Raw genomic sequence first — 26422 nt, 5'->3', positions numbered from 1 at the left:
AGTTTATTCTGCCTTTCAGTTTTTATTTTCTACAAATCTGTGCATAAATTGGCAGGATTAAAATAGGGAAAACATGAAATATGAAAACAGCAACCATAACCTGCATGAACTAATGCATTAACCAAGGCGAGTGGTGTTTTGTAATCCTGTATGCGCAAAATAAATTAAATAGCTTCTACAGATACAGCAAACTAAACGTCAATCATTTTATTCGAATTTATTTCAATAACTACACGTAAATAATTTAAAAAGTACTAATATACCATAATACCATAAGTCCAAAACTTTCGCTTAAATCAAAATATGGTCCAAAATTTAAAAACCTGTTGAAAAGTACTCAATCTTAAATCGGTTTCATATTATTGCAAACGTATATATTCGCTAGGAATACGCTCTTTAAAAGCAAATAAAAAACAACGTACAAAGCAAAAATTACGAAATATTGAAAATCGAAAACCTCCCGCTCATGAATCGGGCAAAACTGCGAAAATTTTACACAAGTAACAGGAGAGCATGCCAACCAGGAGGTTGTGTTTTGCTGTACTGAGCTAGTACACTGTGAAGCAGTAGTAGCGCTAGCGGTCGCATAGTGTCAACACTCACTAATAGATGGCGCTGTCGTTTTAAGCGTTTCGAAACATTTCAAGCCATGAAACTTTTCACGGTTTAGCGCCATCTACCGGCGAATAGTAAAAGCTTATTTTCTTTTAAGCGTTATTAGCGTCATCTGTTGATAAAAATAAGAAACTTACATTATTTTGAAATCTTTCAGCGGTTTGAAACGTTTCAAACCTTAAAAATGTTTGAAACGTTTCGCTCGTTCGAATCATTTTCTGTAAAATTATAAGCATTTTGCTCGTACTGTGCGCTGGCGGTCACGGTCAAAATGCGTATCGTTATTAAATTATATTCGTGATTATCAACTGACTTTGTGTGAAAAAGCGATGGAGAACTGAATTTTGGTCAATCTAGTACCCTAGTTTAAACTCAATTTTGGTACCCTAGTTTAAACTCAATTTTGGTACCCCTGGTCAATTTTGGTACCCTAGCTTAAACTCAATACAAAAACGAATAAATTGAAGAGCAGGACGAAATGAATTAAATGGAAACCAGTATTGAAAATCAAAGTTCGGTTGTACAACAACCGAAATGCTGTTTGGTGTATGAATACAACTAGCATTTTAAATATTGCCGGAGGTATTAGGTTGAGTTTATAAGATAAAAATTCAAAATCAATTGTCTTTTTTATCTAACTTGTTTCATAAATATAAGTTGATGTAAAAATGTATAAATATGATGCAATTATCTTAGTTAACAAAGACTCCTTCTCTCTTGGTTTAGTAGAATAGTGTTTTAAGATATGTTTCAAAATATTTACACACAATTGAAACTGGAAAATGTTTTGTTTTTGTTTTATGTGAAAGAAGACTGCCAATTATCAAAATTTTATTGTTATACTTAGTATTTATAAATGTTTTACTTACTAATATTCGAAATATCATTTCGAAATTCGAAAAATTCACTTCAACGTTGCGTACACATCTGACTGACGATCTGACGATCTTCATGCGTCGAACACAGGGATGTCAAACCTTTAAGAAGTCCACGAAAATTGCGTTTGAAAACATTCGATCTTTAATTCAATATTAAGCGCAAACCTTAAATGTGTTTAAAAATATGATAGTTTCACTGATCATTATACAGTTTTCTTTCAATTCTTGCAATGTTTGTCTTATAAGATTTGTTTCGTGGCTGATAGTAATCGAGTATTAATCACTTGTACTAAGCACTAGTATTTACACTTTTTTAAGCCACACCACCTTTACTTCATTGGTTTAATTATCAGCTATATTTCTGTTACTTCGATTAAAGCAAAATAAAAAGTAATATTTTATGCCCTAAATTCAAACCCCTTTCGACCGCCCTGCAACCCCATTAGCAGCAGCAGTTCATCGAGTGATGGATCGTTCCGAAAATCGTTCGCTATTCGATTTCAACCGTCCGCGAGCACGCACGTGTGTCTCGCAGCGCAGTGCTGTGCACGTATTACGAACCTGTTTTTTATCGGTGGCGATTAGCAAAACTTCGTTAGTATTCCCTCCAGTATTATTCCAGCAACTGTGCTTCCCTGTTTTTTTTTACCACGCCATCGCGCGCATAACGCTTCGCGAAGTCAAGCGAATGTTGTTCTAAAGCGCTCCGATTCGATCGAACGATCGCTTTTTTTCGGCCGTTTTGTGTGTGTGTGCCAGGGTGTGTGTGTGTGTGTGTGCGTGTGTGCTTTTGTTTTCTGTTGCTTGCGTTGTTTTAAGGTTTTTTTTTTCAATGTCTCTCCTCACCACCTCATAACCAATCACACCCCCCCTTCCGTTTATTTCTTCCACCACAAAAATCTAGCCCCGTGTCCATCGGCTTTCGAGCTTTGAGGAATAAAGTGTTTTAAGCAAAAAGTAGGAGCAAAAAGTGAGCAAAAAAAAGATCTCCCCACTGATAAAGAAGATAACGCAGTCAGTGATCGGTGAAGGGCCCGTTTCCGGAGTACCTCAGTGTGTCAGTGGGCGCTTGCGTCCGTCCGTCCGTGCGTGCGTGCGTACGTGCGCCTGTGTGTGGCCAGCTAGGTGTGTGATCGAGTGGCACGTGTGTGCGTGTGTGTGTGTGTGTGGGGCGAAAGAAAAATTCCCCTACACCGTACGGAAATATCCGCCCGCCCAGTCCTAAACCCGCAACGCGGAATACACAAAGGTACAGCTCCCCGGGAAAGGTGAGTAAACAGTGACCCAATATGTCATCATTTACGCACACCTGTGCAGCAGAAACATTGCATTCAACATGCCCAACCCCAAACAGCGGTTTGGTGAAGATTGCGCTGCGCAAGCAACTTATTTGCCCAGCTAGAGTGGGCCCCAAAGGTGTTTTTTTTTTGCAGGCGCAGGTGTGCGTGTACCATTAGGTGTACGATCGCCTGGAGCCTGCACTGCACCGGTGAAACGCACACAATGCTCGTACGATCGCGCGCACAACGATCGATCGTGTGGGGGTTACTAATGCGGTTCGATCGGCTATTGGATTCTGAACGTGTGACGCATCAACAGGTCGGAGATGTCAAGCTTTTTATTGTTGTGTTGAAAGACGTCAAAAAAACAAACACACACACACTTTCGAATGCCTCTAATTTCACCCTCATGGTGCAGATCACCTTTTGTCTAAACGCACACGTGTGCGAAGAAAAGTCGTGAGATGGGGTTTTTTGTTTCTTTCCGGTGTAGCGCTTTAATTTACTCCAGCTGTCTCAAAAACCACCTAGAAAATGAACACAAGCTAGTGTGGTAAGTAGCAAATATCCAGCCCTGGTTGCTAGGGCTGTCGCAAAACGACGGAAAAAAAACCTTGGCTAACTTCTCGCACTCGCACTGATAGAGTGAGGCTTTGGGAGGGATAATCAGGGCCCCACCACACACGACGACACGAGCAACACACGGGGTAAATCGCTTATCGGTGCGCGAGCGGCTTACGAAACTGCGTGACCGAGGGACGACGGTGACTTATTCCAAACGTTGCGAGACGTTTTTATGAACGGAAGCGAAACCAAATGACCCGCGACTGGTTGGGTTTTTAATTCGCTAGAGATAGTTCTAGTCGGTTCAGAGTGCTCGGTCATTATCTGAGGCTTTATTTTTTAAGCCGATGTTACATGGTTAGGGACTACCATGCCAATCATTGATCATTGATGATCGAGGTTGATCAGAAGAAAAGCAACATTTCAAAGGCGTAAACCTACCTTCTGGATGTGGAAAAAAAAAGAATAATAAACAAGCCATCAATTGCTGCTCTTTTGAGGCGAAATGCATCTCGATTTCGTTCATTTTTCTGTTCACATTCACACATTCACACATTCGCCCGCATGCATGAGTTGTTCATCAAAAGACAAAAAAGAAAAAGGGACACCTTCTGCATGCGACGTTGGAGAAAATAAATGCATTGCAGACGGCTGCTGCACCGCTTGTTGCGCCGCCATGTTGCGTTTTTTTTTTCGTGTGTTTCATTCTGTGGTTATTCTCGCCTTCTCTCCCACATCAACCCTCGGTTGTTTCCCGGTGGCCAGGGCAATTGCGGCAAAAAAAAAGGTGCCGAGCCCAAAGACGGAACTGTGCGAAGACGCTGGGGCGATCTTCCGTTCGTACGATCGCACAAACACCAGCACTGAGATCTCTGGCACGATGGTGTGGGTAAAACCAAACCGAGCATAAAACATAAGCGTCCCGTTTTGTTCCGGCCGGGACCGACTTTTCATGTTCCCTGCGCTGTGCGGTTGGTTTAATTTTCTCGGCGTTTTTCTTTTCGTTTTCTCTACCACGCCGCGGAACCGCAATGGGTTTCGTTTCCCTTCGTTTTCGAGGTTGTGATGAGAAGCGTACACACACACACACACGCAAAAGGAGTTAATAACTCGGCAAAGGAACAACACAAAACATCGCACAGGGAACGGAAAGCTTAACTCTAAGGCTAAAGGTAGCCAATTGAATGCTGCAGGACGAAGATGTTGTCCGATCGCGTCTTGAAAGGGTCCTTCTTTTTCTCGAGCCTTTTTCGCATGGTGGATCATGTCAGGTAAAGGGCGACATACGGCTGGTCGCAACCTGTGTCCTGCAGGTTCTTCCGTGGGATGAGGATCCTCTTCCTGCCCCGATCGGTCACATGATGACGACGGAGAATGGTGCTGCATCTGAAGCCTTACAAAAAGGGCATCGTTTTGGGCGCGCTGACCTCATTCTGGGTCGAGCCAAAGATTCGCCTTGCGCTGTGACGAACCGTTCTTAGGGAATTGACCGCCTGCATGGCAGCTTCACAGGCAAAGGGCCTCAAATTACACGTTCGTCAGCGTGAACCTGCCAATTTTACGCTTTATCCTTGGCTCAGGGAAATGGCGGCTTTAGAGAAGAGAAGATCAGCATGTGCTTTTATGATTTTATTGATCTGTTCGCAGAATTTTACCTGTCGTCTTCGAGCGGCCTTATTTCGTGAATGGTCAGTTGCTTTCTTTCGTGGCCGTCATTAACACGTGAGCTTGGTTAGATTAGCTTCCAGCAGTATTTTAGCTTGAAGTAAAAAAAAAAGAATCGATTACGGGAAACAAACTCCCATAGCCCCACGTAAGCTCTTCAAACGACCCAACGCTGACCGGAGTTGTATTGATGATTCATGCGGCGGTTCAAAAGTTACATAAATTTCCCATTCAAGTGAGCCACAAATGCCGCCGTCTGGCGGGCGCGAGATGCAATCGTACCGCAATCAATACCGGATAGAAGCGTTTGCTTCTGCATACTGTGGATGCGCGGGATGTTTACAATTAGCTCTTGAAAATATGATGCACTGGAAGCGCTGTAATAAAATATGCCTTTCATCCGAGCGCACATCATCATTAGGCCCCATTATTGCTATCCCGCAATGCCGATGGCCGTGTCTGGCCGGGGAGGCAATTTCTCAAACGCATCGTGTAATGCACTTTTCAATTGGAAAGTACTCGAGATCACGATCGCCAAGGGTGACGGATCGTGTGAATGAGCTTGAAAGGGCGAACGGGATGAATGCGTTCCTTTCCCTCTATGGATAAGAAATCAATGGAAACGGGAAGTGTACTGATCTGTAGAAGAAAGATTGATTGGAAACTCCTAACGAATAGCGCACTGTCAAGCAAACTCTATTTGTGTGTCTTAAATTTATTAGAGGGATTGAAACGTATCAAAAAATGGTACTTTAGTCCACTCAACGTAAATGCTTATTTAAAAATTCGTTTGACATCATAGAATGCATCAAACGTATCCTTTTGGATCTTTTCTAAACGATCGATCAATCGATGATCAAGCTTTTTGTCCGCAGTTTTGCCAGTATTTGTGCCCCAACGTCAAGCTCGTGTGATGGAACTCCAACTCCTTCCATGATGCGAGGGCGAATCCAAACGCCACAAGACACATTGTCCATTGCAAAGGCCTTCCGAAGGCCTTATGAAGTGAAGAGCCAATATTTGTCACCAGATGATGACTTCACCGTGGCGTGTGCGTGAAACCGTCTGCCTCTGGATGATGATTCAAGGTGAACCAGGTATTATCGCTGACCGCCATCGGTGCGCCATTTTCCATCCGCCGTCGCCGCCGGTTCGGATGGACAAAACCAAACAAACATGGCGCCCGGGTGATCGTTCAAAGTGACTTGCTCAAGATGGCGCGACAGGGCGCTTCACACCGGCTCCAACACGAATGCTAGATCGCGAAAAGCGCCGTCAAAAAGCCGACAAAGAAAATGGCGAAAAATTAAACAGGCAGCTACGGGGTAGGGTTGATGATACGAATCAAACTTTCTCTCATTCTTTTGTGGACGTCGAGGCTAATGAGTAAGCGGAAGCGACGACTGATCCGATCGTGCACTACACACATGCTCAGGGATTGATCTTCACCGCGGAAAACCCGCACACGGAGGTGAGATTTTAATCGTTCATTTACCTCACCAGATCGCCAAACCAACCAGAATACCCCAAGGCAAGACACTGAAATAACCGCAAAAGTGTTCCTACCATACGGTAACGGATGCAAGCTGCCATTCCGATACGTACGATCACGCCGAAAGAACCGCAGGGCACCGGAGTGGAAGCGTGCTAGAAAGGCATTTCGCAATGGTGGGCAAGTTTTCAGTTCAGTTCAGGTTTGTTGTCGGTTTTTCTCTTTCCACAATTTCACAACATCGGTTCGTCTTTCGGCGATGTGCGATGAAAACAGCTGGTCGGTAGCCTAAAAAGAACCGATTGTCATCATTCCGCAGCGGCTGTTATGGCTCACTGGAACGTTCCATTTGATGAATGTCTCCACAGCGATCAACTGATAATGTTGTACTCCCTCATTCTATGTTTTTTTTTGTTTGACTCGCAGTTGAATTAAAAATACCTCCTGGTAACTTCTTGAGGCGTTCAATATTCCTGCATTGTGCTGTTGTTTAACACAGTAACTACATCGCAAAAAAAAAACGCCACTCTAGAAGCTTGCGCGATGAACGAGATGATCATTTCACTTATCACCTGCACGTACTAATCGCGCCTGGAATCGCCCACGCGCAGATAAAACGCCATTTTGCGTTGTGAATGTTTCCCGTTGCCGGAGTTGATCTACTTTTCCGAAACCCTTCCCCGAGCTGCTGCATTGCACGATCGCACAGCTTGATTATCTACGTAAAAGCCATGCAAAGCCACGTAAAGCTGGGCAATTACTGAGTGGGCTTCTACGAGATAGAAATCACTTAGCAACCCTTCGGCCATGGTTTAGAAAACCATTTCAACGAAACCACTTTTTTATGGCAACCACGATAACCCACGGGAGGAGGACAGTTCGTTCGGTGACCGCTGGAAGGGTTGTTTGATAAGGACAAAGTGTGTTAGTAAGTTGATCTACACGTAGGCGATAAACGATCCCAAGAGTGTTCACGAACAAAGAAAGATGCAGTGGAAGCTTATTGGGATCTTTGGTCACTTCCTGCTTCAGTTTCACCTCACTTGGGTGCGTGTTTTCGTGGTTTGTTCGGGGAATTTTGATTCCGACTACTGATAACTGTCCGCCGCGACCACCTTTTCCAATCAACCTTCCCGTTGCACTCAGCAGTTGCAATAGGCCTGGGGAGGCATTCTTTTTCGAGTGTCATTTATCAGGGAGCGTGCATCGTGCGCTTGCGATGCAATCGCTTGATGCAGTTAACAATAAAGAGGCACTAATCAATTCTCCGACTCTTCTCCCCCAAAAGAAAAAACCACTGACGTAAACTGGAGCGAGTTCACACACAGGTGTGTTTTGTTTGTGCAGCTTAATTAAGCTTGAAAACCGATGGCCCCAAATTTCCTGATGTCGCTCGTAAGCTAAGTGTCAAAAGGTTGAAATAATTCCGTTCGGGCATTCCAGTACGATTGATAAGCAACGCAAATTGGAAATTGGAAAAAAAACAGGTGAAGGGCTGCATTAATAGCCAACCAGAGCGAGCAAGGTGTTATTAGCTATCGCGGGAGATGATTAAATCCCGCACAATTACCACTATCTGACGACTAATGCCGTAGAATGAATGCAGAGTGTGGCCGATAAACGTACAACCCTCGATGCTAACGAACCCCCGGGTGGGAACGGTGTGTTAATAAGTGCATTCGTCGCGATGCACCGAGGGCATCATAGTTTTCTGTCCCAACCCCTCCCGCCGAGTGTTTGGCTTAATTGGACTTGTTGCAATGTCAACAAGCGTGCGGCATTGTGACGATTGCTAGCAGAACTAACAGACTTACTGCTGCTGTTGTTGGTTTAGAAAGTGGGCATTCTGGTAGATATGCCTTCCGCCTTGTGGGGGGAAGCAAGCACATTCAAGCTACTGGCGCCATAGTGTCGGGGGTGTAAAGCAAAACCTAAGACGTTTAACAGAAGTGGGCATTAAATGTTGTGCTACGGAGAAATATGCATAAACACAATGACTGACCGGGCTTATGTTATGTCTACGAGCTCGGGAAATGTGGTTTTACAATTATCGTCGTTCGTTTATAAGAGCTTCTAGAGCTGCACTCTTATGCGGTCTAGTTAAGTTATGCGTTCCAGCATAACCCCATGGATGGATGTTTGAATTTTGTCCACAAAAACGGCAGGTGCTTTCACAAGTGACAAGCGATGGTTTGATGGATGGCCCTTCACAACACATCTTCCCCGACGGATTCGTTCCTTCAGGATCCTTTCTCCATTCGCGTGTGGCATCCTTCCGCGGCGCCAGCAGATGTTTCACCACGCGCCTGCAACAGTGCATAAGGTTCACGGGAAAGCAGCATCAGCAGCATCAGTAAGAAAAAACCCCCCGACTTGCGATTTGAAAAAAAAAAGCTGCAGCAACCGCCGCCACCGATACGAATCAATCTCTCTTTTTGCTGTGCTTTGATTCCGACATTCACACACAAACCGGCCGGGGCGCGTCTGACGCACCACTTCAACCCAATCTGTGGGGGTTGTGTCGCTCTCCGCCTCCAGACTAAACCGGTTTTCCGCACCGCTTACTTACCTACGCCGTGGCAACATCGCGAGACAAAAGCTTCGCTGGTGCGCTTGCGAGCAAAAAGGGCTTAGGTCATGTAGATCGCGAAGGTGTGTGCACGCGCGAGGATCGTTGCGGAACACCCACCACCCTGTGAGGTTTTTCTTTTTATTTTTGTTTGAAATGAGAACTCCCTCAGACACGCGAGGTTTGGGTGGATAGAATACGTGCCGGCTGATCGTGAAGGGGAGAGACCTGGTGAGAGATGGTGACTATGGAAGGGGCGCGAAACGAGAAATGACACAAAGCGATAGAAAAGCCAACTAAAAACCTTTGGCTCGCAGAGAGTGAGTGGTAGGTTGTTTCGGTGTTGCATGCGTGGGAAGGCCTCCGGGCCGGGTAAAGCGGCTCTCATGTAGATCTGTGGAAGTCTCCACAGCAATCTCGACGTTTCAAACCAACTCTCTTCATCGAGGAATATACGTAGGGATCGTTCATCCTCAGTGAATTAACTCGCTTGGAAGCGAAAGACAACGACGACGACGATGGGGAATATGCAATTTGGTATTCCAGACATTTCCGCCGAGCTTCAAGAGGCATCTTATGAAGTTTTTCGCCAACCAACGCATTGCTGGGGAAATTCTCGAACCTGACAACAAGAAGCGATGCGTTGCTTGAGAAGATCGTTTCGCAAAGAACACTTCATGATCCGTCGATCGAACGTGTGTACGTGTGAGGATTCAGCTAGGCGCTAGAAAGTGCACACAAAGAATGGTTTGACCTGATTTTTCCAGACCCACTGCGAAGAATCTCTTTGTTTGAATCCCGCTAAGAAAGCGCTACTGGACTGACTTCATTAAAGTGCTTCAAATCACGTACCAACGACGATACTGAACGCTGCAAAAATACCCCTGGTGTTTGATTAGCCTTCGCTTCTCGGTGAAACGTTTGCTTGATGGCCATCAGTTTGTACTTTAGCTGTTGAGCCTCCAAGCAAGTTTGAGGCAAAATACGCCCCTTTACGGGCACGAAAGAATATTCCATGGCCGCTTATTAGCCGATCGGGCTCATCACTCGATGGGTGTGTGATGTGAGTTAAATCGAACCTTCAAGCACTCCTTATTCGAGGGCGCCTTACCTCAAACGAAACAGCTGCAAAGCCAGCCGGTTCGAGCAGGAGACTCGTTTCGACATTCTTCATCAATATTCATGACGGGGTGACATTTTGTTCTTTGTTTCAGCACCGTGTGTGTGAGTTGCTCTGTCTGGTGGGAGATGAATTCGGTCGTCCGATCAGACGAGAGAGGTGCAACGCCACCATCCATAATGCATGCGTTGTGGTAAAGAAAAAAAAGGGGTTATTTGAGCGATGGCCTGCATATGCATTAGTCATCACTTCTTGTTCTAAAACCGCTAATGAAATTCCGATCATGAAGGCCTCCCCTAAAATGCGACGTTTGTTGATCGCCTGGCTCGATCGTACACTCCTAAGCAACGGCTTGTGGCGGATACCAAATGTTAAAAGAATATTTCATAAGTCATTTCAAAGTCTGGCACGAGAATAGCACGAGAAAACAAGCAATTTCTATCCCGACTTCAATCGCATTCCCAAGGTCTTGCATTACAGAGCCGTCAGATCGGCCATCCCTAAACACGTGCTCGATCGGTGTACGGTCCGTTGCGACAGCGCTGGAATTAATTTATATTTTCAAAAGCCATAAATCGCCGCCGATTGCATGACGGCAGCGCGTTGCACGTGTGCCGGAAAACATCACTTCACTTCGGTCGGTGGAAAACTCGCGTCTGTGCGTCCGGGATCAGAATGCACTGAAACTGCATCCCACAAGCGAAACGCGATCGAAAGGCGTAAATAGGAAACAACACAGAGCGAGAGTGAGAGAGAGAGAGAAACAATACATCATCTCAAATTTCCTCATCCTCTCGACAGGGCCGGTGGGTCCGCTTTCGCCGAGCAGAGGCAATCCACGCTGTGACTCGTAAAATATCTTGCACCGCATAAATATGTCAAAGATCACATAAACTGGCCGCACCGGACGGGAACCGCGTCTCGGTGTGGTACTCGCCCGTTAATAGACCTCCCCACCTTAATTTGTCTACAGCACGAACGCCCCTTTCACGGGGCCGAAACCGAGATCGGAATACCTTCTTTTCGTTGGTGGTCTAGTGGTGACGTCCGTGGTTGAGGAAATAAATAAAAATGCAAATAATCAAACCCACCGCGCAAACGATGAAATGTGGGGCCACCAATCGGTTGGGTGATCGCAGGCGAGCGGAAAACCGCAGCGGCAACGGTTTCGAAAAGGTGAAACTGCATCTCTCACACCTTTCGGTGCAGGAATGCCCCAGAGGTTTCGATGGGTGACGGTTGCTTCAAGTGCGAGTGAAGCTGTACATTCGTTGGGTTGAGGCGTATGGGACGTTAGTGCGTTATTTGTGGTCCATTTGCATCTCTAATAGGTGGTCGGGAGAGTTTTTTTTTGTAGGAAAAATAATACATCACACGGTAACAATACCAAGCGTGAAGTTGAGTGACAGAGAGATATGAATCCTTGATCGTATCCTAGGCAAGGGTCTATTATTTGCCCGTCGCCGGGCAGAGTGTTTGTTCGAGGCGAACTACCGATACCGTTAAGGTTACGTGGGTTACGAAATTGTGTAGATCGATCTTATGGATTTAGTAGGCTCAGTTTGGCGCCACAAGCACGAGTAGAGCGATTACTCTCATCCACTATGCTTCCAGCAGCTAGAAACTGCTGCTTTCACAGCGTCTTATAACTGTTGTTATTATGCATTGACTATTATGCATTGACGCAAATGGCACTAAATCATTCCCTCAAAATATACCTACAAGGATGGGCAATCGGCTTAACAACTTTCCAGCTCATCACACCAACAGAAAGGAGGTGTACTAATTTTCTCCACACGGCTCCAACCTTGTGCAAATATTATGAACCTCATTTGTAAATGTGATTAACATCCAACAGAGGCTGACGTAAATGGGAGCGGCAGTGTTAGATCAGCCTGAATAAATCCGTCAATGATGCGTTTCTGTGCAGCTGCACTGGTAGGAATTTCCATTGATTCAATTTTCAAATAAAAGGTTTACCAAACAGCGAGCTATGCAAACGCTTTAACACAAAACACCAAAACACTAGCCTGTTGCGTTATGGTTTGATTTAATCCCTCATCAAATCCGACCGCTAAGTCGATTATTGAAGTACACCTTCGCATAAAGATGAGAAGGACTCGGCACGAGCACCTAAAATTTAATCCATCCTCTATTCAGGGACAGACGGGGCACACACGCGCTCGGTTGGTGGATAATGCAAATGAGCCGTGTGGTGGCAAAAAGGTATTGTGTGAGTAAATTGAATTACCATAAAAATGCGACACTTGATTCGTCGCTGTCACGTTCGACTAGGACGCTAATGTATCTCGATGCGGTGTCGGTTGAGGCGAGTTCTCCACGATGGATGAGATCTCAACGCATTTCAACTGCCGCCAGACAGGCTCTGCAGTGCAAACATCTTCGCGTTGCCTCGGCTTTGAACTTCTCTTGGTATCAAAAATCTCAACCAAACCCACTCGAGAATCGTGTTCAATTCCGAACGGTGTGCGTGTGCAAGGACTTATCGAGCTAACCAAAACGGAATTCTAATCCAAGTGGCCTTGCTAAGGTACCATGGTGCGTTCCAAACCAGATCGATGATCTCGTCCCAAAATTCGAAGAATTTTTGCTTCATGCTGCGTGGAAAACGAGTGCGTCCGTGTGTGTGTGTGTGTGTATGTGAATTTGCTTTTTTCGGCATTCCGACTGAACCTGAACACAGCATACCACGACAACTTCGCAGCGGGATCACTGGCATGAATTTTCCGGTACATTGTCTCGCCTTCCTTTTTGAGGCAGACATTACTCGGAAAATCTCGTACCCCAGGCGGGGAACCATAAGCGAGTGTTGTAAAGCTGTCAGTGTTAATTACTTGCTGTACACTTGTTGCCCTCGACAGGAGAAACATTCCGAGTAAACCGCCCTACAACGACGACACGCAGTCGTCCAGGCTAAGGGGATTTTCCGATGCGAATTGTTGTGATATTCTCCCACCGCAGCTACCCGTGGCATGGGAAACATCTGAGCTCCTCTTGATCGTGATCGGGAGCACATCACATTCTGGGGGCCGCGGGATCACCCCAAAGTCAAAATGTTAAATGTCAGCTAATTGCTCTCATTTGCCAACAAGAAAAATCTCGCACGCTGACGATGATCATCATGGCGATCGCACGATGAACGCATGTAGACACGTGATTTTAACCAGGGTCGGAAAGCTATGCGCTGCCAATAGGGTTTTTCCAGCTCACTGACGACGCAAGGCAGCTCGTTTCTGAACAATACCCGGTCCAGAAAGGAAACGTACCGATTAATTTACAGCACGCAATGGTCGACGTTCGATCGTGGACGTTATAATTTTGACATTCTTCGCTAAACGTCCGCTTTCACGCAGCTGTGTAACGTTTGTTCTAACGCTGCGTGGATGATTTTCAGCGTTGTTAACACGCACCAACCGATTTGTAATGCTTCTTCCCCTATTATGAAGTGATTAATCTGGTCGAGACACGCGTCATAAACCTCGCCGACGTGGGGGCATCTAATTTTATTGCTCGATTTATGCCAACCAAAACCAATCGCTGCCAAACGTATTGTGCCAATCGGGAGGGCAAATGAAACTCGGCTACATGTTTACCACACGCTATCATTTTATTGATTCTGTTGGCCGTTGTTCCGAGCGAGTTCCGAGATCAAACGCGATCGAGTCCGGGCCACTCTGACGTTGGCAGAATGAAAGCGATGTCCAAATTTATTCGCTTCCTCACGATCATAAATTACGGATTCAAAGTGGGCCAGCGAACAAGCGCTCGTTCGTGTTTCCAAGAGCCAACGAACGGAGTGAAGCAGGAGGAGTCGAATGTTGATAGCTGATAGCGGCTGCTGAAGACACCCTCGGGCGGGTGTTCGATCTCCAATTTCGGTACGGTTCGATCATCGTTCCGCGAAGGAGATAAACGGTAAATCATCGATTCCTGCCGGGTGCTTCACAAAACACTCCACAATGCTGGCTGTGGCGGTTTCGTCCTCCGCTCTGGTATGGCTTCGTGGGGCTAATTTACGACCGCATAATATCGACCCCGAGGACCATTCGCAGCCACCATTTTAGACCGTCGATCAACGATCGTCGTGACGTCGCGCTGTTCGAATGGCGTGGCGTAGTACAATTTATTGCCACCGGTGTCGCTAGTGAGCGATCAAAGTAGCCCAGCTACGTCATCGTACTGATCACACTCATCGAATTCTAATTAAACCGTTCGCATTCAACGTACAGAGTTGCACTTAATGGTGGGTTTGAATTACAGTAAAAACCCTGCATTAGGTAGCTACTATTGGGCTTGTATTTTATATCCAATATAACCCCGTTTTCCGTTCGCAGAATTTGACGCGTTGCATCGAACGATGCAGCCTCTACTCTTGTTCACTGATCGAACGACATTAGCTACGCCATTTGAGCTCAATTCCAGCAAATCCCTTACATCTAGCAACTGCCTTGTACACGCCACGATGTAACGCCTAATCAGCCACCCTTTCATAGTACGACACACCGTAGTTCGCATTGCGAACCGTGAACCACAATCAATCCGTCCTCAGACCCCCGTAATGGCGTCCATTTATTTTCTTCTCTCCACCACATCGTCCTAACGTTACGAGATTATGCGAGAATGTTGGAATTCTGTCATCCTATTCTTTGCACCGCGATAGCACCATGGAATGCCTGCCGTTTGATTGATATACACTGCTGCCTTTTGCGGCACTATCAGCCGTTGGATTCGAGAGAACAGGTTGCTCCTGGTCGTGTGCTGTATCGGATTCCATATATCAGCACTAATTATGTATCTCTTCGAGCGCTCGAGTGGCAGAAATCGAACAGAATGGCTGCCGCGGATAGAGAAGCTCGTCTGCGATCGATGACAGGAATTATTGAAGCAAAAGAAGCATCCTTTGGTGGTTCCTGTGTGCCAAAAGAATAAGCAAATTGTGAAATAGACCCAACGCGGTTGAATGATAATTTATTTACATCTGACAGTCGATAACCGAGCACCTGGAGCTATTTTGAATCATTTCCGTGTACCAGTTGCTTAAGATTCCCGTTTCGACATCTAGCTTACGAGCCAGCTCCAACCAGCCAGTCTCAGGTCGGTTGGTCGCGATGGAAAACACCAGAACACCCTTCTGCGTTTTTCTGTGTGATCGCCTTTTTACACGTTGTTTGGTTTTCGATGCATACCAAACCCACAACAAGGGGAACGTGCCAACCACGGTGAAAACGAAACAGAACGGCGGCGAATGAATAACTATGTACGTATGTTTACCGGAACTGGAATTTATTGCCACGCTGGCCAACACGGGCGAAGATCACGTAGCAAACCGCGCAGCTGGCAAGGACTGATCGATTGCTCACGAGCACAAAACGGAGCGCCTTTTGGTGGTTATTGTAATTTTTCTCCTTCACTGGAGAAGAAACTGGGTGAGGGAGATATAAATATTCTTTTTTGGGGTTTTGTTTTGGAATATACTAGCCTCTGAACAAAGAATGGGTTGATGAATTTTAATGGCTAGTAGCGCCCAATTCATTTGGGAGTTTGTTCAATGTGATTGGAGAAGTTTTAATTACCTCGACGCGTACTTTTAACATCACGTACCTGCTCGCAATTCAACTCACAGTCACCTACCAGCTATCGGAAGGTCGATTATTAATACCCAGTTTTACGGGGCGTCTTGCGTTACTTTTAGATAATTCATTCCAACCCCGCCATAAGTAAGTTTACTCTCAACCAAACAATAGGTCACTTGAAGAGCTCGATCACGTTTTGTTTGACAACACACTCACGATGCGTACGCGTACGTTCGCAAACAGGCATTCCAGAAGCCACTTAAGGCAGAAGAGGGAGCCTGCCTTTGACATCATCAACGAAATTGGAGATACAGCATGAGAGCAATTTATTTCCTGTTATTTCTCAAAAACGCAAAAATCTCCCCCTTTTACCAGCCGCCCTTTTTGAGGCCTTCTGTTTTTTTTTTTGTGAGACGTGCCGAAAATTGGTTCTCCGAAACGATCGTGGAAACGCAGCAACTGACAAAATTCCAGCACCCTTCACCCGGTGCATCGATGCAGCTGTCTCAAAAGCCCTCGAAGTAGTCTATTTGGCAGGTTGCAAACTTATGCTGGCCAAGGGTCACTAACCTCCGCTTCCTGGCTCGTGCTAAGGGCTTACACAACCATTTGTGGTTGACCAATTCGAGTGTTTCATTCTCTGTGATCTTTGGGCACGTCCGTTTCCGGTTCTCGAACATCGATCAGGGGCGATGACAGAGTCCAGCATCCTACGAGCGAACAACGGGGTTCGCTTATTAAATGAACACGCATTTCCCGACCAAAAGAGGAACGAAAAAGAACAACAGGACGCGACGGATAAACCGTTGATCTCCGAAAATCGGTCTCGAGAGCAGCATAAGCCGCGCGCGCGCGGGTTATGAGTAAACTTTTCCATTCCTCGTCTGTGATTTTGAGGAAACGTATGAAGCATTTGATTGTGAGATGGCACACGGGGAGAGAGCGAGATAGAAGAAAAAGAAGCATCGAAAGCAGGGTGGGCAAGAAAACACGCCACTGCAATTAAACAGCATGATCCGGGTGGGATGGCGCTGTGGTGCGATCCTCCGCGTAAAGGTGCGTCGCGATCAACACTACCTCGATCCGTGTGTTTGTGTTGCTGTTGTTGCGTGTGCATCAAGGCACGATGCAACTGTGTCCGTACGCGCATCCGCACCAACGACGACCACATGCGCGTGCGATCTTTGGAGGCAACAAATGCGCTTTTCACCCTTAAGTTAACGCGGTTAACGCAACCGGCGGACCTAAGCTCGGAAGTGGCCTCGAAACGTGGTGTTCACCGCGAGGTTAACCAACCGTTCTCTGTGAAGACCAAGCGAATACGAAAGACTGGACCCACGGATAGCAGGGCCCGGTGGAAGAACCTGGTTGGTGAGGTGCTGGTAATTGTTCGCTTTTGCGTTCTTGCCTCGAGCTGTCGGAACGTTGAAAGCCGCCATCTGTGTGTGCGCAGGCGAGCAGGAAAATTAACCAACCAACGATAAGAAAAATAAGTCCTGCTCAGCCACAGCAACCGCCGCCGCCACAGGTGCTGATGGTGGATTTTCTCCATTAAGCGCGCAACGCCGGGATACGATTCTCCATTCGCATCTGACCATCCTAGCGGTGTTTATTTATGAAAGCCCATTAGCTCGGGAGGGTGCTTACGCTTGAATTAATATAAACTTTGCTGCAAACCGAGCCGTGTAATGAGTAGTGCGTGAGAGAGTGAGTGAGATGGTGGGTAAAGTAGGAAAGAAAAAAGGTCAGATTTTCACCGGAGGCAAGCATTACGCAGTCACCCACCCCATTAAGAGTTCATCAAATCTGGAGCTAATAATTCAATCGCTCGTGTTTAACACTAATGTGTCATAATGATCACTGACATGCGCTGGCGTGCGGCAAGTTAAAAAAAACAGACCCAGGGAGAACTGTTCTAGCGCTAGCAGATCTAGATTGTGCTGACGATCCGTATCGAATCGTACCATCCCGGGCCATTTGCGACCGGCAATAATTAATGGGTCTGACACTTCCAGTGGGTGTCGAACAGTTGGGCCCATTCAAACAGGGCTTCAATTGGTGATCGTTATCGTGGAGAGACAAAAAAAAACAACTAGCCGTTACAGCAGCACGGAAGTGATGGAGTCATCGGCAATATTGTATCATGAACAACCCATTGGGAATTGTTCGCATTAGTTTGGTGACAGCATAAGGCACTTTGAGTCTGAGGGTTCATTTGTTATGTAATAACTGTTTGATTCATTCTTCGGCACTGAGTTAACTGACTAACATAAGTCGATCGTTCATAGACAGGAAACAATTCAAAGAGATTTTCGAAGAAAAGCAACAATTAAGAGCTCACTGAGCAGCAGGTTAGCCGCAGCGTAATTGATTCTGCGTATTTGCATTCGCGGCAATCTCCCTTCCAGACAGATGCAGTATTAAAATGCAATTACTCAGCGCAATTAGCGGGCCGCAATGCAGGCCTTTTGGCTCGTTTGTGCTCGGGTTCGATTAAACTTTGCGCACTTACGCGAGCTCTCAAAAAGAGGGGGATGTCTTTGAAGTGAGAGCAGCCTCCCGGTTGGCGGCGTTTTTCAAATACACCCCGAAGCGCTCCGCCATCGAAGCGTAATTTAATATTCAGGAACAAACCCTACCGGCTGTCGGTGTTTGGAGCCGCCACAACGATCGACGTCACCGCTGGAAACAGTGCACCCATATATGGAAATTCGACCCGCACACAAATCACGACCAGAACGGCTGTTGCAGCGGTAGAGAAGAGCATATTTTACGCGCCCATTAACGCTGGATTAGCCAATTAATGCAACGTTGTAATGGGTCGTTTTAGCCTTCGTCGTTGCGTTTATGGTGCACCACCCCCCGTTTCGTAAGGATATGACGTCCCGGCAACCGTTTAACGAACCTTGAAGTGAAGCGATTCATACCCGTTCTACTTGCAATCACTGTTGCATACCTGTACGGGTGTGTGCTAGCATTGAAATTAGAAATTATTTATCGAAAAAATCACCCATCGCAGGGCTGACGGGCCGGTTCGACCTCTTAAAAGCAACAGCATCGTTCACGAGGGTCGAAGTGTACGAACGCAGTTTGGCAACTTTCGCTTTATGATCGCTAACGAAGGGCCGGAATACATACACACACACATGCTGGTTTTCAGTCAAACAAACGCATTCCACACCCCTTCAAACAGAGGGCGATCTACGGCGAAGAAATTGGTTTTTCCTTTCGCCCAACGACCTTCCCGATCGTGCGTCACAAAACGGATCAGGAAATAGATCACTGCTTGGTCGGCAAGGGAGAACCATTTCGATTGAATCGTCAGAGACAATGGCGGAAATCAATTTTCCAAAAGCCCGGATTGGGGTGGAAATCATCACGACATATTGCACCGTCGAAATGGCTTAAAATTTTCGCTCTCGCTTTCTCGCGTTTGTGTGCAGTCGATGGATTACGATCCATTACTCCCGCCAGATGTCATGTTAATTATTTGTAACGTCTTTGGCTGTTGAGGGAATAGCGGGAAGGCCGGTATTTGGAACGAATGTTGGATGCATTGCGGCCTGCTTTTGGGGTGTTAGGTTTCAGTTAAAGGTTGCATAACAGACGTGAGGATCCGCCTCCGCAACGGTGTAGCCTAAAGAGACGTTAAGTAAAAAAAAAAGACTGTATGCAAACTATACCAGCGAAACAGTGAAAGAAACCGGTTGCGGTGCCGGTGGCTTTTCACGTGTGTGCGTCTAATGTAGCGCGATCGCGAGAGATTCGCCCCCAGACCCTTTCATCTTTGAAACGTTGCCCGCAAGGAGCAAACAAGATAAAACTATTTCCATTCGCCAGTGAGAGTGGAAATTATCGGCGACGTGATTGCGAACTCGCGAACTTCAATCGAAACGTGGAAACGACGTGCGTCATAACCTCACTTTGCATCAATATCACAATGGAATTGGCACCTTGATAGAGCTGCGTTTCACTAGCGCGATCGCAGCTACGATCGGATTATACTTACCTTACAAATGTATCAATCTCATGTCGTGTTGAAACGAGAAAAAAAACGATACAACTCGTTCAACAACTTGATAGAACGTTCTGTGAGATGCATTTATGCCCATCTTCCGTTGGTTATGCTGGGCAGACCTTCGCCCAGCTTGCAATGTGATTCTATTTGAATTTATGGCGCAATTTGAACCACCACTGTCACATTACGCTTTTCGAGCATGGTGAAGCTAACTCCTCTTGTTTGTATGTGGCATTCCTCGTATTCCGATTGAGATAATAGTGTCCACGGTATGAAGGCATTATTTGTCTGGCCTGTTATCGCCCACCGCCCAGAAGGTCTTATCTGTGCTTTCCACACGCTGATGTCGTATGCTCGAGAGAAACGCCCCTGGCTATACGACCACAGTGATATGTGACACCTGGCACAAAGAAAATCGTCAAGTTTTGTTGTCCCGCAGCGAAGCTAGCGCTGTTTGGCTAGAAAAACTGGCACCAAGTTCGACAGTAAAACGATAAAATAGTCACCACACGGTCGTCCAAAACAGGCTTAAGTCTACTATAAACCAAGGCCAGTGAGTGTGGAATTCTAATTAGTTGATTAGGAGCGTTAATTTGGTTGATTCGGCGGGTAAGGAAATGCACGAAAACGGATCGCTTATTCCACCGGCTCCACGATTGCAGGCGCCACATCGTAAAAGTACCTAAATAAACGTCCTGCTTAGTTCGGCTCGTGTTGAATATAAAGTTGAAAAAACCCAACAGCAAAGCCAAACATATCGCTCCACCACACTCAAGGACTGACACACACTGTACGTTCGTTCTCGGGCCCTTTAACAACCACCCGAGATGGGTGGAAAATTATCCAACAACCATCAGTTTTCCAGGTCAGCCCAGAGCGCTTCTGTTGCCGGCTGTGCCTACAGGAAACTTCATTTTTCCAGATCGGTTTTGCTGTGGGGTTGGTGGTCAACTTAGTGGCGTGGTACATAAATCGCAGTTAATATGGTGCGCTGCCGACGTTATGAACATTTTTTGAAGATTTATCTTTGCCCTAGTCTCACTTTCGCTCCCACTTATCGATGCTGGTGGTGTCTAGACGGGGGTGATGTGGAGCCGTTCGAAAAATAAACAAAAATCTTTACACTCCTGCCGCGTTTGAGGAAATCTTGTTCACGTAGCTTCAACTAGATGAAAGCAGATAGGAATTAGAGGAGAAAAGACGGCTTTTTCGGCAAATTCTCAGATTTAAATAGCTCATATGTAATGAAAGACAGACCGTATGTAATTGGTGCTTCGATCTTACTACCGATTGGTGTGAGAAATGTTTAAAAATATTAGATTTTTACTTATTTTCTCGGACACTATTTCGTATCCTACTAATTGTCGATTGATCTTTTTTATCTTTAAACCATTGCAGGATCGAGAACCGCAAGATGAGATGCCAGTATTTACTGGTGTTCGTGGTAGCGCTATGCGCGATCACCGTGAACTCCATTCCGACTGCGAAGAAGGATCTTCCGAACGCGCAGGATCCGCTGTTCAATAAGATGCTCGCCGAAACCACCCATCCGGTGCCAAACGCGCACGACCCGCGATTCAACAAAATGTTGCCGGATGTAGACGAAAACCTGATCGATTCCGACAGCGATGACGACGAAGATAACGATTCCGCGGGAGATGGCTATATTGCGCCTAAAAAAGCCGTAGATCTAAACCCCATGTACGCTCAGAAATCAAAACTGGCAATCAGTGAGACATCCACTGTCGGTGAGTAAAGTTTGGCGATGGTAATGGCATTAGCTATACCCGACTTTAACTAATCGCAGCCGATATTATAGATTCGGTCGCTATCAACAAGGTGAAAATCAATGAAGATATTGACAGCTACGAGGAAGAACTGCTGAAGGGAAACGGCAAACACGTGGTAAGTAACCTTCATTTGTAGCGACGCAGTAAGGTTTCTTGGAATCGTTGGAGTTTTCTCTAATATGTAACCTTCCGTCATTGACAAAGGACATTGATGAATTGCCCCAAGTAGAGGATCTGTCGGGCGAAGTTCTTCCAATCGAAGCAGTAAGTCGCTACGGTCGTCGTTTTGCTTTTTGTTGTCCGCTTGTTCGTTGTTCTATTTTTTTCGCTTTCCCACAATAAGATGCAATCAATAATTGACCCCATCTGTCTGATCGTCATCATCATCCCGATCGTAATGTTGCTCATCGAAGCTTTCGGAAACTTTTTTAACATCCTTCCTGTCCTTTTCTTTTCCCATTTCAACAACCACACAACTCGCTGTTCGGCAATATTTCTGTAGAATCCTTCCAAATCTACCACCGCTAAACCAACAGTTAAAACAGAAAATGATGACGATGATGACTATGATGAATCGGACGAGCAGGTTGACTTTTCTGGGGTAGACAAAATTCTCGCCCAACCACTTGTAAGTGCTCTGGAACGGATTGGACGTAGTTTGAAAGGGGCACCGATTGGAAACTGTTCCGTGGAGTTTGAATAGTACAAAAGGATAGATGTTTAGCTCTTACGCTTACGGATTGTATTTTGTTTCTCTTTTAACAGAAACCTGCGCCTTCTGAAAAGCCAGTGAAACCCTTGACCACCAGCACGACTGTAAAACCGAAAAGCGCCTTCACCGGAACTGGCAAGCAGAATGTCGAAATTCTAGACCAGTACGATGACGATGCGGATGACGATTATCAGTACAACTATGATGATGATGAGGACAACGAAGATGCAGAAGACGACGACGAGGATGATGATGCGGAAGATTTGACGCCAGATGTTGTAAACAAGGTAGCCAAAAAGCAGACCAAGCCAGTCAAGAAAACCAAGAGCCAGAAGAAAACCACATCCAAGGTTGTAAGTATATTTGATAAAGTCAAACGTAAAACAATGAGTTGGATTAACTTATGCTGTCTTTTCCGCCTGCAGATTGATTCCGAATATTACTACTACTATGATGAAGAAGATGATGATGATTATAACGCCGATACCGGAAACAGTACCTACTGCCCACGTGGTTGCATCTGCGAACGCAACATGCACGCCTACATGGTCGCTACGTGCAGTCGGTTGGATTTGGATACGCAAAAGTTTACGTCTCACATCACGGATCTACAGGTGCTTGATGTGGGACCGAAATTCCCGATTGAGCTTGGTCCGGATTTCTTCAAAAAGATTGGACTCAGCCACGTCGTATCGATCAAGATTACCAACTGCACGATCGTGTACATCAGCCCGCAGGCGTTCGCCGGACTCGACGAGCTGTACTCGGTGAATTTGACCAACTCGGGCATTGACATGATCCACCCGGACACTTTCGCCAACAACACGAAGCTGCGCTTGCTGACACTTTCGGGCAACGATCTGAGCGCCATGCAGAGCGTCAACCACAACACGCCGTACACCGACTACATGTTGAAGGCACCGACCGTGGAGGAACTGGATATTTCTCGCTGCAAGCTGCATGAACTGCAGCAGAATGCGTTCAACGAGCTGAAGAACATCATCTACATCAACCTGTCCGAGAATAACTTGAGCAGCCTGCCTGATGGTATTTTCGACCATGTGGAAACCATTGAAGAGCTGGACCTCTCGATGAACAACATCGCCGAGTTGCCGAAGAACATATTTGCCAAAACGTCGCTAGCCATCTTGCACCTGAAGCACAACAAGATCAGCAACAATGTGGACTTTGTACCGGTCGATCTGCAAAAGCTCGATCTGAGCTTCTGTCAGATACGCACCATCAACAACCAGATGTTCAAGGGCATGGAGGGACTCACCAATTTGATCCTGAAGGGTAACCACATTGAGAAGATCAAACCCATGGCGTTCATTTCGCTGAACAGCCTGCGCCAGATCGATCTGTCGTACAACAACCTGGAGCAGATCTCGGCCCAAACCTTTATCGGCAACAAGGTGCTCGATATCATCCGCATGAATAACAACCCGCGTCTGAAGCGCCTACCGAACGAAGGTTTCGAGAGCTCCTTCAACGGCACCTTCAACGTGTACTTCATGGACATCTCGAACTGCGATATCTCCGAACTCGCCGACAACACGTTCAAAACGATGCCGCAGCTGACTCGGTTGAACTTGGCGTGGAACAATTTGCAAACCCTTCGGCCACCTGTAATGGCTCATTTGAGCAAGCTGATGGATTTGGATTTGAGCAACAACATGATCACGGACCTCGATGAAAAGACTTTCCAGAACAATCGTAATTTGAACAACGTATGTGCCTCGTGGTTCACGTCGAATGTTTCGTGCCATGCCTCAAGTGTAACTAAATGCTTTCCTTCATTTTTAGTTGAACTTGTCCGGAAACCAGATCTCCAGCCTGTCGAGCAAACTCTTCCACCCGCTGCAATACCTGAGCGAGCTGGATATTAGTGATTGCGATCTGCGCACCATTTGGGAGAATTCGTCGGCCACGACGAAACTTGAAGAAGTGCTTCCCAATTTGCTGCGTCTGAACGCGTCGTACAATGAAATTTCCGAGGTATTTGTGTCTGATCTGGAGACGATGACTAAGCTGCACGTGTTGGACATCCGTAACAACTCGCTGAGCTGCAACGAACGTCTGCCATCGCTTATCGATTGGCTGCAGCAGAAGCAGGTAAGACACTCTTTCGTCCTCAGTACATGCAGTTTTCGCTGAGAGCAGTTATTAATCGAATGGGTCGTTACAGATTTCCATGGTGGGCAACTCGCAGGATCACGTTACACACGCTGAAATGAATGTGCTGCGCAAGGACAACTCTGCCACGCTTAAGCAGTGGGGACAGTTCGCGTTGGAAATTTGCCAGGGCGCAAAGGGTGACCCAGAGAAGACGCTGTCCTATAGCGAAACGGAGGAGGACTACGATGATGATGATGAAGACGATTCCGAGGACGCCGATGCCGATGTGCTTGCGGTAGCGAACGCCAAATCGAACAAGATTGTCGACAGCAAGAATGAACCGGATGAGTATTCGGACGAATCGTCCGATAGCGACAGCGTAGATAATGACGACGGTGATGGCGATGATGACGACGAAGACGATGATGATGATGAGGAGGAGCAGGAGCGCGAAAACATTCTCGATGCTGCCAACGGTATTCAGAAGATTGAGCAGGAAATTCTCACTGGCAAGCACAGCGTCAACGCCAACAACGAGGACGATGGTGAATACGATGACGATCTGGAATACGAGGAGAACAGGGAAGGAACGAACGTGGACGATGTAGTCATTCTGGAGAACGAATCAGTTCACGCGATTCAATCCGCCATTGGAGATGATTTGATAATGGCCGGAGTGATCATGTTCACCGTAATGATGCTGGGCATAATGACTGTCAAGATCGTGAATACGATCTTGAAGCGACGAGGCGAACGCTACCGCCAGGCACTGCTTGCTTCCAAGAACTCTTTCGTTTATCAGAAGCTGACCGAGGATATCGCTGCGCCGACAACCCCAAAGGTTCATCGGTACGCACCAATCAATCAGGTGTAAGCGCGAAGCAGAAAGACCCGCCATGAACGGCGGGCCATTTTCCACACCGCACACAGTCAACAATGCGGTTTGTCTTTAGATTTCTTAAACGTCAGGCAGTAACAGTCTTACTAGTAGAAAAGCGCATACTTAAAACAAATCCCGAGCTTCCCGATCAATGGTAACGCCTAGCAGGCAAACACGCGCAAACACCAAGTAGTAACCTGGAGACAGCTATAATGTACTTAGCAGACAGTAAAAGCAGATCGGGCAGCAAGCGGAGCAGATATTTTTTTAATTTATTAAGTTCTTTCTTTCTAACAGAGATTTATCATTTTTTGTCGATCCGGTTTTGTTTCCTGCTGACAATGCTTGATATGATTTGCTTCTCGTAGGTAAGCGGTCGTACAAGTAGGTCAAATTTGCGACTCAAATTAGAGGTCACATTCTCGGAAATTCCTTGTACTATTTACGCAAGATTCAGAGCAGCTACACCTTTTCTACAAATTGCAAAAAGTTAGGGCTCTTGTGTTAAGTACTTTTACCAGCAACTAAAATGTTCCCGTCATCTTGTTTCCTTTCGAAGAACATTCCTCCCTCAATTGCAACAAATTCGGTCGCAACAAGATACGTGCACCACAAGGCTTCGTTTTTGTGCCATTTGATAAAGAAGGAACACTTGTTGCAGAGCATGTTTGAATACCGGTGTACTGTGTTACGGCACAGAAAATCTATACAAAGCAAAAGCAGAGACACTGATCGGAAAACCGTCTTCGATAGTGAACAGTGGATTGGATGCAGCAGCAAATATTTTGCAACACTTTCCTTCAGACACAAACACTCCATATTTGCGCATATCAATACAGTATCAATACAGTATCGGGGAATACAGAATGGTTCCAAACTTGCAGTAATTGAGTATTTTTTTTTTGCTCTTTTAAATTATTGAGGTGTCTACCAAAATAAATTGAAATGGATTTGATACAATAAACACTTTATCAAACCGGAATAAACTCCAGAGTTTTCGTTATCATATTCACAAATGTAGAAAGTTAAAATCATGTTAATCAATTCTCATTTTCAATTCTCATTCCTTAACAAAATAAAATAAATCTTTAGTATCAATAGGTACAGTCCGGTGTTTGTTGAGTTTT

The 26422-nt window shown here is 46.0% G+C and overlaps 1 protein-coding gene across 1 annotated transcript; it reads left to right on the top strand.

Moving 5' to 3' along the window:
- Nucleotides 1–2011: 2011 nt before the first annotated feature.
- Nucleotides 2012–26399, top strand: LOC128726038 (uncharacterized). The gene is made up of 9 exons (XM_053819818.1): nt 2012–2087; nt 21194–21543; nt 21615–21700; nt 21790–21849; nt 22088–22213; nt 22351–22650; nt 22723–24027; nt 24104–24412; nt 24486–26399. Exons 2-9 carry the CDS (start codon nt 21210–21212, stop codon nt 25287–25289), a joined length of 3324 nt encoding a protein of 1107 aa, XP_053675793.1. The 5' UTR covers nt 2012–2087; nt 21194–21209; the 3' UTR covers nt 25290–26399.
- The last annotated feature ends 23 nt before the right edge of the window (nt 26400–26422 follow it).

The sequence above is a fragment of the Anopheles nili genome, chromosome 3 (assembly GCF_943737925.1).
Source record: "Anopheles nili chromosome 3, idAnoNiliSN_F5_01, whole genome shotgun sequence".
Classification (NCBI taxonomy): domain Eukaryota; kingdom Metazoa; phylum Arthropoda; class Insecta; order Diptera; family Culicidae; genus Anopheles; species Anopheles nili.
The sequence above is the reverse complement of the archived record's forward strand: the minus strand, read 5'-3'. Positions and strand labels throughout refer to the sequence as shown.